The sequence below is a fragment of the Diabrotica undecimpunctata genome, chromosome 3 (assembly GCF_040954645.1).
Source record: "Diabrotica undecimpunctata isolate CICGRU chromosome 3, icDiaUnde3, whole genome shotgun sequence".
Taxonomy (NCBI): domain Eukaryota; kingdom Metazoa; phylum Arthropoda; class Insecta; order Coleoptera; family Chrysomelidae; genus Diabrotica; species Diabrotica undecimpunctata.
The window spans coordinates 116,695,440-116,711,263 of NC_092805.1; the positions used below are offsets into that span (position 1 = coordinate 116,695,440).

General features: G+C 33.1%; 1 protein-coding gene across 1 annotated transcript in view; it reads left to right on the forward strand.

Annotated features, from left to right (window-relative positions):
- The window catches only part of LOC140436029 (probable peptidoglycan muropeptide transporter SLC46), an 85,438-nt gene that overhangs the window by 24,533 nt on the left and 45,081 nt on the right, over positions 1-15,824 (forward strand). Inside the window, exon 4 of the mRNA XM_072524741.1 lies at positions 15,227-15,398. Within this exon, the coding sequence (XP_072380842.1) occupies positions 15,227-15,398 (172 nt within the window). The remainder of the gene's footprint in view (positions 1-15,226; positions 15,399-15,824) is intronic.

A 15,824-nucleotide genomic window follows, 5' to 3' on the forward strand; every position in this document is an offset into this window, starting at 1 on the left:
AAATCACAAAAAACTTTCACCCCAATCTCTGGCGAAGAAACGAAGACAGAAATTGTTACTTGACTCTCAAATGGGTTAAACTATAAATTGATGGTACTAAGATAACCTCAGTACCTTTCGAAAAATGCCAGAACTTTGACTTGTTCATGATCTTAAGCGACAATGAGTTCAAAAATAATTCGTCTCTGCGATGATTATTCACACAACTTTGGATCTCCAGCCGCATCGGCTTTTTTCAATGTTAATAAATGATTCGATCTTGTTTATTCCATTCGACGGTTTTAAGACGCAGTTATTACAAACACAGCGGTGTAATTAAGACTATCTAAGCAGTGATTATTCGGTGCAATTAAGCCTGTCTAAACAAACATTCATAATATGTCTTCTCGTTCGAAATTCAAGTGCTTCTTTTTTGAAGATTTGTAATACGTAGATTAAAACCTTATATAGAATGGAATTTAAAAATGCAACACCACAACAGTAATTTATTAATTTTTTTTGCTAATTTTCATGCTTCCGTACGCTATTTTTGCGCGTTTCATGGTCTTCTAGATTTTAATTTTGGTACTTCGTGAGAGAAGTTTTGACCTCTCTAAATGTTAAATTGCAAATAAAGATCTATTTCCGGCGGATATGTCAGGTTTATTCTTTGAATACATTTTTCTGATGGGATTGCTGGGTTAAATAACTATGGAGACAGCGGACCTCCCTACCTTAGTTCAGAGTTAACGTAGAAAACATTTAATGCTTTTTTTTTTCGATTCTAACTTGTGCAAATAATAGTGCTAATTCACATTAGATTAGCCAGTGTCTTGGGTATATTCATTTCAACCATTGCTTTTCATAGTTCTAGGTGATTAATTGTCAACCTTTCAGACCTGTAGCCACACTGGTAGTCACCGACTATTTTTTCGCCAAAGGGTAGTAATATCTTTAGCAGAATCAAATTCAGTATTTTCTAGGTTGTAGTGATTAGTGAAATTCGTCTGTAATTCGTACCTTTTTTCTTTTATATGTATTGGTATAATAGTAGCACCACGTCAATTTTTCTCCAATATTTATTGTTTCCGAGCTTTTACTATTATTTGATTGATTTTACTTATAAATTCATGACCCATTTTTAATTTTATTTCATAAAAATTATCTCTTCTAACGTATATTGTCCAAATCCGGATATTTGTCGTTTTATAAAGTTTTGATAGCATTGCTAATTTCTTCTAGGCTTGGTGGGATTATTCCTATTTATTTTTTATCAATGGCTCTCCGAATACTCAGTAGTTTTTTAAAACATTCAGCCTATCTTTCAATTATTTTATTTTCGGTGGTGAGCAATTATTCATTTTAATATCGAACAAAGTTGGGTGTCCTTAAAGACAAACCTCTCTTGTATTGTCTAACTGTCCTACACAATGTTTTATTTTAATTGTGTCTATGCTCTTTCTTCTATACTGGAGTTGTATCACTTTTTCTCTATAGTGAAATGCTGAGGCGAGTGCCACGGAAGTAGCGCCACAAAATAGCGGTTCCTTATTCGCAATCACAGTAAACAGTTGGAAGAGTCCATTAACGCAAAGAGGAGAGTCCGTTATACAACATGAAAACTTTTTTAATTTTATTGAAATATATAAAAAAACATAAATAATAAATTTTCCGTATTCAATTTTAAAAATAAGATTTAACTGGTAAAAATACAGACAACATAATATAAAGCTTCACGCTAGTTTACAGTACTCCCTCCTACTGTATCATTTTTTTTGTTTCCTTAATATTCTTCTATAAAACCTAGATATATAGGTAAGTTTGCACCCTACCTATAGCTCTTTTTATTATAGTGTATCTTATAGTGTATTTACTACACTCTACAATGTTCATAATATTCCCTTTTAATACGTTCTTGTTCAGGTTATTAAATGCTTTAGCTTACAAATTACAAAAGTATTTTGAACAGCATCCAATTTAATTTAAACAGTTCTTCAAATAGCTAAAATCCAAAATTTTATTTATAAAACTTAAATAAAAGTAACTTCCAAGTTGGTACAATTACCAAATTAAGTTATTCATTTACAACAAACTATGGGGGAAATTTCCTACGTTAACCACTCGAATAACGAAAATTATACCAATTTGCAAAATACCACTTTGTCAGTGTAAATTGTTCCCTCTTTAACATTGTAACTAAATTAATACGACTGTCAATTTTGACTGACACAAACCAATTATTCACGCCATTTACATCAGCTCCATTTTCGGACAATATTGGATTTGTCAGTTAAAGTTGGGGGAATGTAGTTAATCATTTAAATCAAATTGAACTTTTTTTATTGAATTTGTAATATTAATGCGAAATAATAAATCTATCAACAATGTAAAAGTAATACAGGATAAAGATAGGTTGAGTTTTAAAACTCTATCAAACAGTCGTTTTTCAAATATGCAAAAAGTATTTCATTGACTATAACTAGATTTATGTAGTCTCATACTTTTATCTCAAATGTTGTTAAATCATTACGTTGGTCAGGGATTCGTATATAGTCTTATATTTTTTAAACTTAGCTACAACCTTTCAAAAGCATTGGCCAAAAGCATTGTAGTATTTTTCTTTTATCCTGTATAAGGTTTTAATACACGTCTTTCAAATATCCGACAGATACTTTTTATAATTATTTGAATTGCGTCTAAGAATCTGAAGGATAAACACAATTTAAATGTTTATGTATCCAGCCCAAATTGCCTTGAGTAAATCACTTTCTCCGTAAATCTTCTAAGTACTTAGTGATCTGCGTTATTTTAGAACTGTGTCTCAAAATCGCCGATTGGAATAAACAAAATCCAATCATTTATTTGCATTGGAAAATATCGCTAGCAGAATCATAAGTAGTTGTTTACATTTACCAGATGCCTCTGTCAAATTCCTCTAACCATAGACTGTGGGGGAATTTTTCTGCTGATAGAACGGGGATGTGTGAGAAAGAATTTTTTTTGGACGACATTTTTCGTCTGTGCAGCGAAAAGGCCACTTGTTGGGCCTCCAAAAAGTCCGACTGGAGACCATTTGCCAAAAATGTCTGGCATAGTGGTAGCAAGAATAGTGGAGTCAATAAAATAGTACGAGTTAATTCAAAGTATGTAGCAACCCAGGAAACAAAACGAAATAAGTAATAAAGATTAAATTAGTGCAGATTGGTTCATCTTCAATTGTGGTGAATGCACAATTCACTGTACCTTTTTTATTACCTGTCACATCAGATTCAATTGCGATGCTGAATATTTTCTGATGTTGACCGATGCAAAAGGAAATATACCTACCTGTTATTATTTTTATTTTCTTCTACATGTACCTAGTGCAGTGCAGTGATACAGTGGTTTTCTTATCGGATATATCCCTTAATTATGTTCATAATCAATGTTTTTATATCTCTCTTCAGTCCTGACCTTCCGGAGGGAGTGTAGTGATCATAGTGATGTCGTATATTGTCTGTCTTTAAAGATTTCGACCTTCTACCTTTCCTGAGATAATAAGTCTTTCGATGTTTTCCGTGTCTGTTCTCATAACATGTCCAAAGTATTTTCATTGTTGAAATTATTCCGTTCTCCAACAAAATATTTCAGTGGCGTCTATCTTTCTTATTTCCGCTTGTCGTAGGGTCCAAGATTCACATCCGTATGTCAGTGTTGGGAATATTAAGCAGTTGATCAACCTTATTTTTAAGGTTCGTGAAATTTTGAGTCTTTCCAAATTTTAGCTAACTTTACTACAACGACTTTTGCTAGATCACATCTACGTTTTATTTCTTCCTGTAGTGGTTGTGTGTGGATGATTGTTATGTAATCTATCTATTCATTATCATGATCTTAGTTTTTGATATGTTTAACTGCAGACCAAATATTTGACTGTCGGTTTTAACCAGTCGAATGAGATCAATGAACTCTTCTTGACAATTTGCAAGAAGGGCTGTGTCGTCTGCAAAAAGTAGATTGTTTAGTTTTCGGCCACTTATTGAGATGCCCTTTTTCCATCCTTCAAGCGCTCTTCTTATCATATGCTCCCCATGTATATTAAATAACTGTGGAGACAGTATACATTCTTGTCTGACACCTTGTTCTCGATGGAATTTGTTTGAGAGTGTGTCAAGAACTTTAACAATTCCAGTAGCGTGTTCATGTAGTTCCGTTATAAGTGATATATTAAGTGTTGTGGTACGTCTACTTTTAGTATCTGCCATAAGTTTTGCTATTTGACCCTGCCGAACGCTTTGTGATAATCTATAAAACAAATGTATAGTGGGATAATGAATTCCCTAGATTTTTCTATTATTTGTCTTATGCTCACAAGGTGTTCTAGAGTACCTCTACCTTTGGTAAATCTGGTTTGCTCTAGGAGTATTTCTCTTTGTAGAAAAGTTGTCAATCGTTCAGTGATTATGTGCATTCATTTGCTGGCATGTGAGATAAGGGAGATGGTTCTATAATTTTCGCATTTATGGAAGCTGCCTTTTTTATGTATTGTCGTTTTTGTAGATTTTGTTTAGTCGTCAGCTTTTGCTTGGAATGCCATATTTTGTTACAGATCAAGTGAAGCAGTTTTATTCCGGTTTCTTCTGTAGCTTTGAGCATTTCAGCTGTTATCATATTTGGACTTAGTGCGTTGTTATACTTGAGTTTGTTGATCGCCAGTATTATTTGATTCTCGAGTATATTAGGTTCTTTTTCGATATCTTCAAGAGCTTGGTAGACAAGGTCTTGACATTGATTATCTTTATGTCGATCCCGGCAATATAATCTCTATGTCTTTGCTATATCTTCTTTTTAGGTTCTCATGGTGCCTGTATGGTCTTTAACGGCCCATTTTCTAGCTTTATTTTAATCGTATCTCCCAATTTTTTTACATATAATGTGATAGTATTGTTGTTTATCAGCTTTGAATCTTTATTTTATTGTTTTGTTTAGGTTTTTTAAACTAACTTTTTCCCTTTCACTATGTATACCACTTTGACAAAAATTTCTTCTATTCTCAATTATTCCAAAAGTTTCATATGTTATCCAGTGTTTCTGTTTCACAGGATTATTATGTGGTTTGCCTTCCAGTTCAAGGAGAACTATTCTATCGCTCACAGCTTTGAATTCGACAGATTTTTGTAATCCTGGTGAGACCAGAATGGTAATACCTGCATAGTTCTTGGTGTCACCGCCAGTGATGTAAACACAACTGCCATTATGTATTTTAATATGACGCTCTTTTATCCAATGCGTTTTAGCTGATCCACAGATTTTGATCCAAAGATATTAATTAATTTTCTGAGTTTTAATTTTTGAGGATCAGTAGCAGAATTTCCACACGATGCCTGATCACTAACATTCGCGTGGCCGGTGGCCAGTTTCGTACTTTTTGACCCGGACTGAAGGTAGCGTGTGTCGTCACTCGGGTTCCGCAACAACATCCGAGGCATTCTCTTGGACATCACGCATAACTTTCTTGAGACTGGTAATGCATGGATTCACCTGCCTTATTGCATCGTAATATCACAACCATTCTGCTGATACAACTCCGCTTATGAAAAATCCAATAATAAGCTGGTCCAGGATCATTTCCTATGTGTCTTATGTTGATACTGCCGGTCGCTGCTGCCCTCCGTCAGGAATATGTAACGACCTTCTGGTCGATGTGTGAGAAGGAAATGATATATGGGGATTAGATGGAGTACATGATTGGGATATGTTTTCTCCTAGGAGATTTTTTTTATTCAGTTCTATTGTTTTCGTTTATTTTCTTTCAGTTAGTATGATTCTCTTTTTTACTCTTTTTGACATCAGTTTCCCCTGTTCCGTTTAGGGATCTGTAGATCCACATCCCAAACCTCGCCATTGTGCCCTTTAAAACACCTGAGTGCCGGTTTGCTTGGTGAACGTATTTAACCTGGGATTCTTCCACAGTAATTTCCAACTTCTGGACTACTTTGTTTACCAGGTTTAATTTACGTTACAATATGTTTTAAAAGCAGTTAAAAGTTTGAGTATTGTTTTATATATCATATGTGTTATCTTTTAATATTGTATTATAAATAATACATTCACTAAATAAAATAAATCTATTCGTCTAATTTCATTTGTTTGACCTCTACTTTTCGTTAACCAAGTTTCTAACAATTTATGCGTTGTTAAGCCTTATATCGTTGCGTGATTTGATGCCAGATTATCTACATTTTTTGGTTGTTTTAATAAGGGCATTATTTTTTTGTTTGTTGTTTTTGGTTTATTTCTAGTTCACGTTCTAATGTTCGCACGTATGCATATATTTCACATACAATTCCACTATTTGGAAGAGTGATTTCATCGTTTGAAGACAGAGGAGTGGGGAAAGACGTATGAAAATCCAGTGGCGTACATCATCATCATCATCAAGCCCCATTTTAACATCCATTGTTGGATATGGGCCTCCTCCAAACGTCTCCAGTTCTCTCTATCTCTAGCTGCTGCGATCCAGTTTGTTTTTATTCTCCTTAGAGTGGCGTACACTCACTTTTATTTCAACGTTAATTATATTATATTTTTTAAATATTATTTGTTCGAAATAGGCCACATATAAATTTATTTACAGGTTTTTACTTACGTTTCGATCTCTATATCCAAAGATCGTTTTCAAACATATACACGATAGTTACATTTATTTTATTTGTTTATTATTATATATTTATATAATATTATTTATATAATCTTATATTATCTATTTTCTTTTTTTTTATAACTTTAAAAACGGTCTCTGGAATAGAGATCGAAACGTCCGTAAATTAACCATGTAAATAGATATATTGTGGCTTATTTTCAAAATTCTTCCTAAAAATACAGAATTCCACTAGCAAAAAGCTATAAAAAATAAATATATCTATCATTTATATATTTGAAAACGGTCTCTTTATAGAGATCGAAACGTCAGTAATTTAAACATTTGAATATATTTTGTGGCTTATTCCCTACATTCCTCTAAAAATACAGAATGCCATAAGCAAAAATCTATAATTGATGGTTCGTCCGTTACTTGATGAAAATTCATTTTATGTAACAATAAAACACTGAAAACTTTGTTTTCAAAACTTACACAAAATTTATTATAAAATCTTATCACTACAGCTGTTTCGGCAGAGTGTCTTTCTCAAATGATCTATTTTTGGTATGCATTTACACTTTATAGTCTTTAACGAAACCACTTTATAGCCTTTAACCAACTTGAGACAAACAGTTCTCTCCTCCTCAACCTGTTTGGTTAAAGACTATACTGTGCATACCAAATGCATACCAAAAATAGATCACTTGAGAAAGGTACTCTGCCGAAACAGCTGTAGTGATAAAATTTTATAATAAATTTTGTGGAAATTTCGAAAACAAAGTTTTCAGTGTTTTATTGTTACAAAAAGCTATAAAAAAACAAATAAATTTGTAGAAAGCTTATTGATGCTACCCGACTAATTTTGTTAAGATTCTCTTAAACCAACGCTCAAATACTTCGGAAGTCATTTCTTCATAATAATCTCCTATTTTTCTTGACTCATATTAAAGCAAACCATCATCAACCCTGTATCACTTCCTATATGGATGATGATTAAACGTCGTCCCTTTCCTGATGGAGCTTTTATTCCTGTAAAGCATCCTTCTATAAATGCTTCGCGTTTACCTTTGACATTTAAATCTTGCCAATTTTTTCCAACTGTATGACCTTCGTTAATCCAGGTTTCATCCAAATAATATGTTTTCCGTTCAATGCTGCGAACTGTGCGTATTTCTTTAAAATATTTTCTTCTCCACACAATAATTTCTTTTTTTTTTCTAATAACACACTTTTTCTGATTTTACATATCGAACGTTCATTTCGCGCATAGTTCTGATTTATACCCTACGAGATATCTTGGATAAAAAGTAATTGTTTTCGAGCACTTGAGAAATTTTTTCAGTGTTGGAATTTTACTCCGAAAATAAAATGTCTTGTCTCGTCATCCAAAACAATGTTTTTTCTACCTCTAGTTTTACGTTTTACTTGCTTTTTATTTTCCGATGTATTTTTAGGCACATGAATACAGCTCAGTATAATTCAATTCCTTCATATCGTATCACTACCTTCTCTTCTGACGTTAACATTTTGCTATCTTCTCATGGAACAAATCGGTTGTTCGTCCATTATATTTTAATATCATCATCCAGCCCCATTTTCACATCCATTGTTGGATATAGGCCTCCTCCAAACGTCTCCAGTTCTCTCTATCTCTAGCTGCTGCAATCCAGTTTGTTTCTATTCTCCTTAGGTCGTCGGTCCATCGGGTGGGTGGTCTGCCTCGACTTCGCTTGTCGGCTCTTGGTCTCCACTCCAATAATCTCTTCGTCCATCTTCCGTCTTCCATTCTAGCAACATGTCCAGCCCACCTCCACTTTTGTTTATTGATTCGCAGTATAATATCATCTACGCCAGTTCGTCGGCGTATCTCTTCATTTCTCACGCGATCTTTCAAGGTCAGGTCCAGCATTGATCTCTCCATTCGCCTCCATGTATATTTTAATATACACAGAATATAATTATAAATTTACTATAAAACGACAAACGAATAACACTAGGATTATCACCACAAACTTGAACCGCAAAATATATAATCACAAAAAAAAGCAACAGAAGCACTCCCGCCAGCACATCAGCAGCATATCAATTATTATTTTATAAACTTAAATATGTAAAAAACTGAACATGTAAATAAAATTTATTTCAATACAACTTTGTGCTCAATTTTTACTATTGAAAAAACTCATTTTTTTGGAATTTTTGTCGGTAATAATTGCTGCGTCGAAGAATTCAGGTTTATATGACCATAACTTCTACTTGTGAACAAGAATCGGCTACACTGTACGGCATCTTGTGGTTACGTCTGCTATAAAGAAGCACAAATAAATGTACTGATTATACATTCTATGATTTCTGATGAGAAAACGCAAATTAAACGGGTAGTTTTCAGGGGCCGCTGAATACATTTAAATTTAAGTACATTCGGCGTTTAAACGATGAAATCACTCTTCCAAATAGTGAAATTTTACTATATATATATATATATATATATATATATATATATATATATATATAAATATTTATATATGTTGTACTATGTCTTGTAAACCTTTCAAGTCTTTGGAACAAAAATATAGTATTATCACTATCATTACTCGTGCTTGACCACAATTACCTGCCGTAGCTTCCGATAAAGCTGCCTGAAATATATATTATTATATATTAATACTTCGGTGTAGATGTTATTGTAGAATGAAGAAAGTGTGCATACTTGTAGAACTTTTATAGATAAAGAAATATAGATAAAATTGTAAAACAATTTTTTAGATATTCACGGTCTACTTTATTTTCCTCAAGAATACTTACAACTTCTTTATTTTGTTTAATTTGGATTCAGTCAAAAGTTTTTTCCGAACTCTTTGAAGCGTGCCATTTAACCTCGCACATATCAAGGCATCATTATATCAGACCATTTACCCCAAATACTGTGTCCGTTGTTCCCAGACCGTTTCTATCTCTCTACTGCCTTCTTATTTCTTAGCCAAAAGTGAAATATAGCTGATTGGCTAGATCAGCTTATCTTCTTCTGTTTTATTGCTTCGAAATTTCCCCTATAAGTCTTTACTCCCTGTGAAGCATGTTCATAATTTCTTTAAATTATTCCCTTTAGTAAATTATTTTCACGCCGCCCATGCCTGCATACCTTCCTCAAATAACCGACACTACCGAGCGATTCGTTACGCCTTTTTTTACAAAGAAATAACTTCGCCAAATGCTCCTTCTTCTTTTTATCTTGTTTTGGTACATAAAAACCTTTCCTAATAACAAAGGAAAAAGGACCTATTGTGAAATCTCCGAGCTACCTTCTTAGAAAAACAGAAGAGTTGTTTTTCGTAGAAAGTTTACTTTCCATTGGTAAAAGCTATGAAAATGAACCCCAGTAGCCCGGCTATTTAATGTCAATTTCGCGTGGCATCCTTCAGCCAATATCCCCTCCCTATTTTCAACCTTCGCTTGTCTAAGCCCTTCTAAGTTCACAATCCGATATTCATTTCCAAGTTGGTTCCTGTGGCAAGCGGTCTTATCTTCTACAATCGGCGGTAAGTGGATTTTCAATTCACCCTTATTTATCTTTACACAGTGTGTCTTATATCAATTATTTTCTCTTTTGTCAAACAGACGTCTTCCAATTGAAGTCACTTCTGTTTGCCGTTCAGATTTTACACCGATTCCTATTATACACCGTCCATACGTGTACACTATTCAAACATTCACCGCAACGTTAGTTCACCTCGATCATCAGTCATCTTTATGTTATCTCAACCACCTGTAGTACCGATGTCTAGCTGCCTCTTTTCGTCGGCCTAACAGACAATCTAAGGGATTACGTTAGGAAGACCGCAATTTATTGTGGTCGTGTCATTCCAACTACCTGTTGTACGGACCGAAGTCAAGTGCCTTATTAAGGACGTCATACCATTATCTGAATACACCTGTTTCGTGAGTATCAGTTTTATTGACTAAACCGTGATAACGAAATCTTTAGAAGTTGATTTATGACTCCAGTTCAGTGTACCTTCTTATTTATGGAGGTTTGGTCTGACTGAGTATAAAAATACAGGATAATATATACGTATAAATAACGTACCATTTATTTTATATATGTAGATTATATTTCTGATAAATTCTATTCTTAGATTTGAAGTGATCACGATCAAAAACCTAGTAACTTCATGTTTAGGTATCCTCAAGGCATAAAATTCACTTGCTTGCCAAATATTGACGTAGATATAATTATAATGTTCCTTACCTTTTACTAGTTCTTGAGGATACTAAATTATTTATAACTAATTTTCAAAGAGATATTTTTTGTTTGTAATTAATAATCAGTTACGCAATAATCATGCCATTTAACTGTTCAATAAAATTTGGCATAGTACATTTACTTTAACAAATATACCTAAATATAATTTTGTTAAAGAACTATTTGCTTTTTATTTCTTTTATATTTTTTTATACAATTTGAATTTATATTTTTGTGTTTCTCTTCCAGGCATTTTTTATTGAATTATATTATTATTTGTTTGATCGTATATTTTGAGTATATGTGTCGAAATATTAGGAGTGTACCGCATAATTCCGATACCTTTTCTCTCACGGTTTACTTTATTCTCGCGTGAGTTCTCTAGCTGTACCTTACCTTTCTCGTCATCCTTTTCTATGTGCCTTAAGGTTTCCCTGTTCCTCTAAAAATAGGGTGGTGCCCAAATAACTTTTCTTCTCTTATCTCTTATCTTCTCTTCTAACTTCTTGTCTTTGTGTCGTAAGTACTTCTTTAATTGATCCGTGATATTTGAGCTGTAACAAGAACCCCGACCAAGATACCTCTACCAGACTGAAGCCCGAGCCTAGTACCGTTCTTTGTGTAACCTCCAATCAATCATCAAGAGGGTACACCTGTTCAACCTCTTTCTACCTCAGGCCGATATTTTCATGATCTCTTACTACAGTTCTTCTCCAGTTATTAAATACTTTGATTTATCGTTAATAATCTCGCCTTATATCGGTTAAATATTTCTAAAATGTATCAATCGAGTATATAAGATTTTCATAAATATGCAAGAACATATCACTTCAATCACCCCTAATTATGCCATTAGCAAATTTAGCAGGTCACCAACAAGATTAATATTTAATATATTCATCACCAGGAGACCATTACGTTTATGGGACAATGTAGTAATTCAAAATCGATTTATCTTTGTCATAAAAAGATTTATCTTTCTCTCTCTCTGATTCGTTCCAAGACCCTCATTTTCTGTTCATTAGTAACTGTTTTGATTTTCTTCTGTTCTTGACATTAAAAGAATATGATAGTCTCTTAATATTTTAATTTACAAAAAGTATAATAGCCATATGATTGCAACATGAATTTCTGACCTGATATTTTTATATAGATTAATTTTTGAACTACAGCAAAATTATTTGCGAGATAATATCTGCAGGTGTTTTTTAGATCTTAATAGGCAAATCTCCTTCGTCATGTGAATTCTTATGCCGTTCAGCGTCGGAATATTTATTTTAATATTTGTTGCTCATCCATTTCTTCCAGTTTTTTCTGTCTGCACTTATTGCTCTCATTTTTTCAATCGTCTTTTTGTCTAATATCGTTTATATTATCTCCCCATTTCTCCTTGGTCTGTCTTCCTTATTTTATCTCATGGCTTCTAGTCTCTTCTTAGTTATTTTTTTTGTTGTTTCCGTATTAGATGTCAGTACCAGCTTAACTGTTATTAGTTTACGATTTCCGCAAAAGCTTTGTTATCGCTTTATATATATGCGCTATAGAGTACAATTCGTCAACGTTCCGTGTAAGAATCGGTATCGAATCGGGATCTAATAACGTTATTTCAGCATAACCCTGCATCGTCAGAGATCCAGGAAGATACAAATTCACACACAGAACGGCCAACGAATTCCTCTGCTTATTTCCCACTTTAAGTAGATAGTTATAAAAGTGCCATCTACGGCCATAAACGAACACGATTTAATAAAATTGTTTTCTTTTTCTTAAGAAAAATTAATATTTATTCGAAATTTGCAAAACTTTACGATTTCAGCAAACATTCATTAAAATTTAAAAAATACTCTCCCACTATTATATATTATAAGTTACGTGACATTTTCGCCACAACCAATAATAAGTTGTCTCTTCTTTTTGTTTCATCAGCTCATGAGGTTTTTAACTTCCCTCATTGGACGTTATCTTCGCCTTCGATAAAGCAAGCAGAGGCAATTATAAAATGTCTTTTACGGGGAATTTTCTTTTTTACAGTTGCAAACGCTTTGTTTATGACAACTTTGGAATGCAAGAAATTTATCTAAACTCGAAATGATGCTTCTCGTATGTAATAGGTTTGTACACAAATAACAAATTTAGTTTATTCCAAATTTATTTAAAAAATAATCTAAACAATGAAACTAATAGATTTCACAAGTAAACAAAGTGAGAAATATTGCAAATAATGTGGTATAAAATATTAATAGAAATTTATAGGCCATATCATTCGACAAAATGATGGGATATATTATAATAAGCAAATATTTTGAAAACCAGGTGAATACAAAAGTTGATGACAAAAAGAACAGAAGAAACGGAGTTGCGATCTTAAAACACATTTGACAAAGTTGGATGAAAACAGCATTCTTGCCTGTCCTTTACCGAAGCAAGGTCTGCTTAAATTAGGCAATGGTAGACCTTTATAGGCACAATATAAATCAATTTTGATTTATTAAGTTACTAGCTGACCCAGCGAACTTCGTACCGCCTTAGAATTAACAAATGTTGACTGAATTATATTAATTTATTAATGTAAATTATTTATAATTAATTTATATTAAGATCCAATTAATTAAGTTCAATAAAAGTTCAAAAAGGAATTAATTCACGTGACAACAAAGTAAGCATTTGCTGAATGGGCTGCATCTGTGTCGATTATTTTCATTGAAGGACCTTATGATATACTATAGTTTTCATTGTGTTGCCAGGTGCAACAATGAACAAAGTGGATGGTTTGCTTACACATCAACATACTACGTACAATTGGCAATGAGAGAAACAATTATTTTTAGTTCACAAATTTCAGGATGGGGTTTTATGATTTGTTTATCGGCATGGCGAATACAAGACGGATCGGATATTAAATTCCTTTCAATTCGTATCGGTTGCATATCGGTTGGTATCATCGGAACTCTAGGAATAAAAGAACTTCCTCATCGATGAATTTTGGTTTGAGTATCGTCGCGTGTATTATATTGCCAATGAGTTTTTACACGGCGAATTGCGTCCTGTTACATATGAAGGTATCGTTGGTTCATATATCTAATTATCGCGACGAACGACCCAACTTTTAGTTATAAATTGTGCTGTGGTAAGCCAAATACACGTCTCGTTTGTGACACAGTTGATAGATTTTAAGTAATGCGGTGGACTAACGATTTGATGTTGAATTATTAAGCTTAAGTACTATATCTTTGTTATTTGCTGTTAAAATTATTCATTCGTTCGTTCATTTAACAAAATGTTAAAAATTTAATTCGGCGACAGGACTTAGGTCATTTATCATATCCAGCAAATGCTTGAAGAACTCTTGCCGGAAAATCGTTTAGCAATGCAAGTTACTTGCTTGTCGTCAGTCCGTTTTAGTATCTTTTTCCTATTGTGGGTTCAACATCAGGACATTTGTTCGAACTAATTGGTTTCTCTCGATCATATTGACTTTTAGGGTCCAATTCTGGATTGAAAACATATTTAAAATCACGATTTGAAAATGTCATTTTAAAATGTCATCTGATAAGTTATTCTTCTACTTGTTTTATAGTACACGTACACATTGATTCGACAGGAAGCATGCCGAAATAATGATCGTAAACAATTATTATCATTTTCAATATAATTGAGGTGTTGTCATGTTGTCATTCATTTCAATCCATTGAAATGATATCGACTGATTAGAAACAACCGCAAGTAGTATTTGCCACTTAAATTGTGTAAATGTAACCAAAATTATTAGTAAAAAGCACATTCCAGGATGATCAGGAGCCGCTTCGTCTTGCTTCCTACGTTGAAATTTCTTCTGAAAGTTGTTGCAGTGTTACCAGTTCCAAAAGTTACGCCTTAGATCAAGAGTAAGTTTTTTTTCATGATCGTTTAGGATACTCTAATGGTCTGAGGCTGAGAGGAATCCAAAACACCAAATATCACATTAAAATCGGTAAAACCGTCGAAGGTTTACGACTGCTATAATAAATATATATATATATATATATATATATATATATATATATATATATATATGGATGTTAATTAATGCGAGAACTAGTATAACATATATAAGAAAAAATTATTGGCAAAACCCGCAAGGCAAACACAAAAGAAAATAGATAAAGGTGGATCGCAACCATTAATACATAATATGTATATATATATATATATATATATATATATATATATATATATATATTTACTTTTATATACAATAGATTTTATAGACAATGGGAAATGTAAGCGCAAGATAGTAGAAGATGGAAGGCTATAGTGGAGGCGAACAAGACTCACCCCGAGTTGTAAAGCCAGCCAAGAAGAAGAAATTTGTATAACATAATATATTTCTTTTGATTTTTCAGGAATGACTGTTGGTATGTCTTTACTAGCCATTAACAGTTGTTTTGACACATCTCCATGGTTCTTTATGATCAGTGATATACCATCAATGCTAACTGGAGGAGGCACTACATATTTTACAGTTGTTTTGGCCTATCTTTCTGATTTGTCCACGGAGGAAACTAGAGGTATAAGGTAAGAAAAATGAATTACAATATTTAAGTTTAATAATGGCAGTTACAGTTAACGTGTGTACAGTTTAAAACAGACTTACTGATATTACATCAAAAACTAGACAGTTAATAATTACTGGGGAACTTCATCATCATCGTGAATAGTACTTCAGTCCATTTTTTCTTTTTCTTTGGATTTGTCTCATTGTACCTTTCCCATTAATTAAATCCTCAGCCAACACATGATAGACCTTTTATTTGACCCTGGTATACTCAAGGCTCTTGTATCTAGGCGACATCAAACTCTACCCTGACAAAGGAAGCTATGTTGGTGTGCTGAAGGATTGCCTATAGGAGTCTGATTGAGATCTATTTGGGGCAAAGGCAGATGTCGTCTCTTTGCCGGTTCACTCCAAATTTTTATTTGTAGAGTAAGAGGAGTCACTTA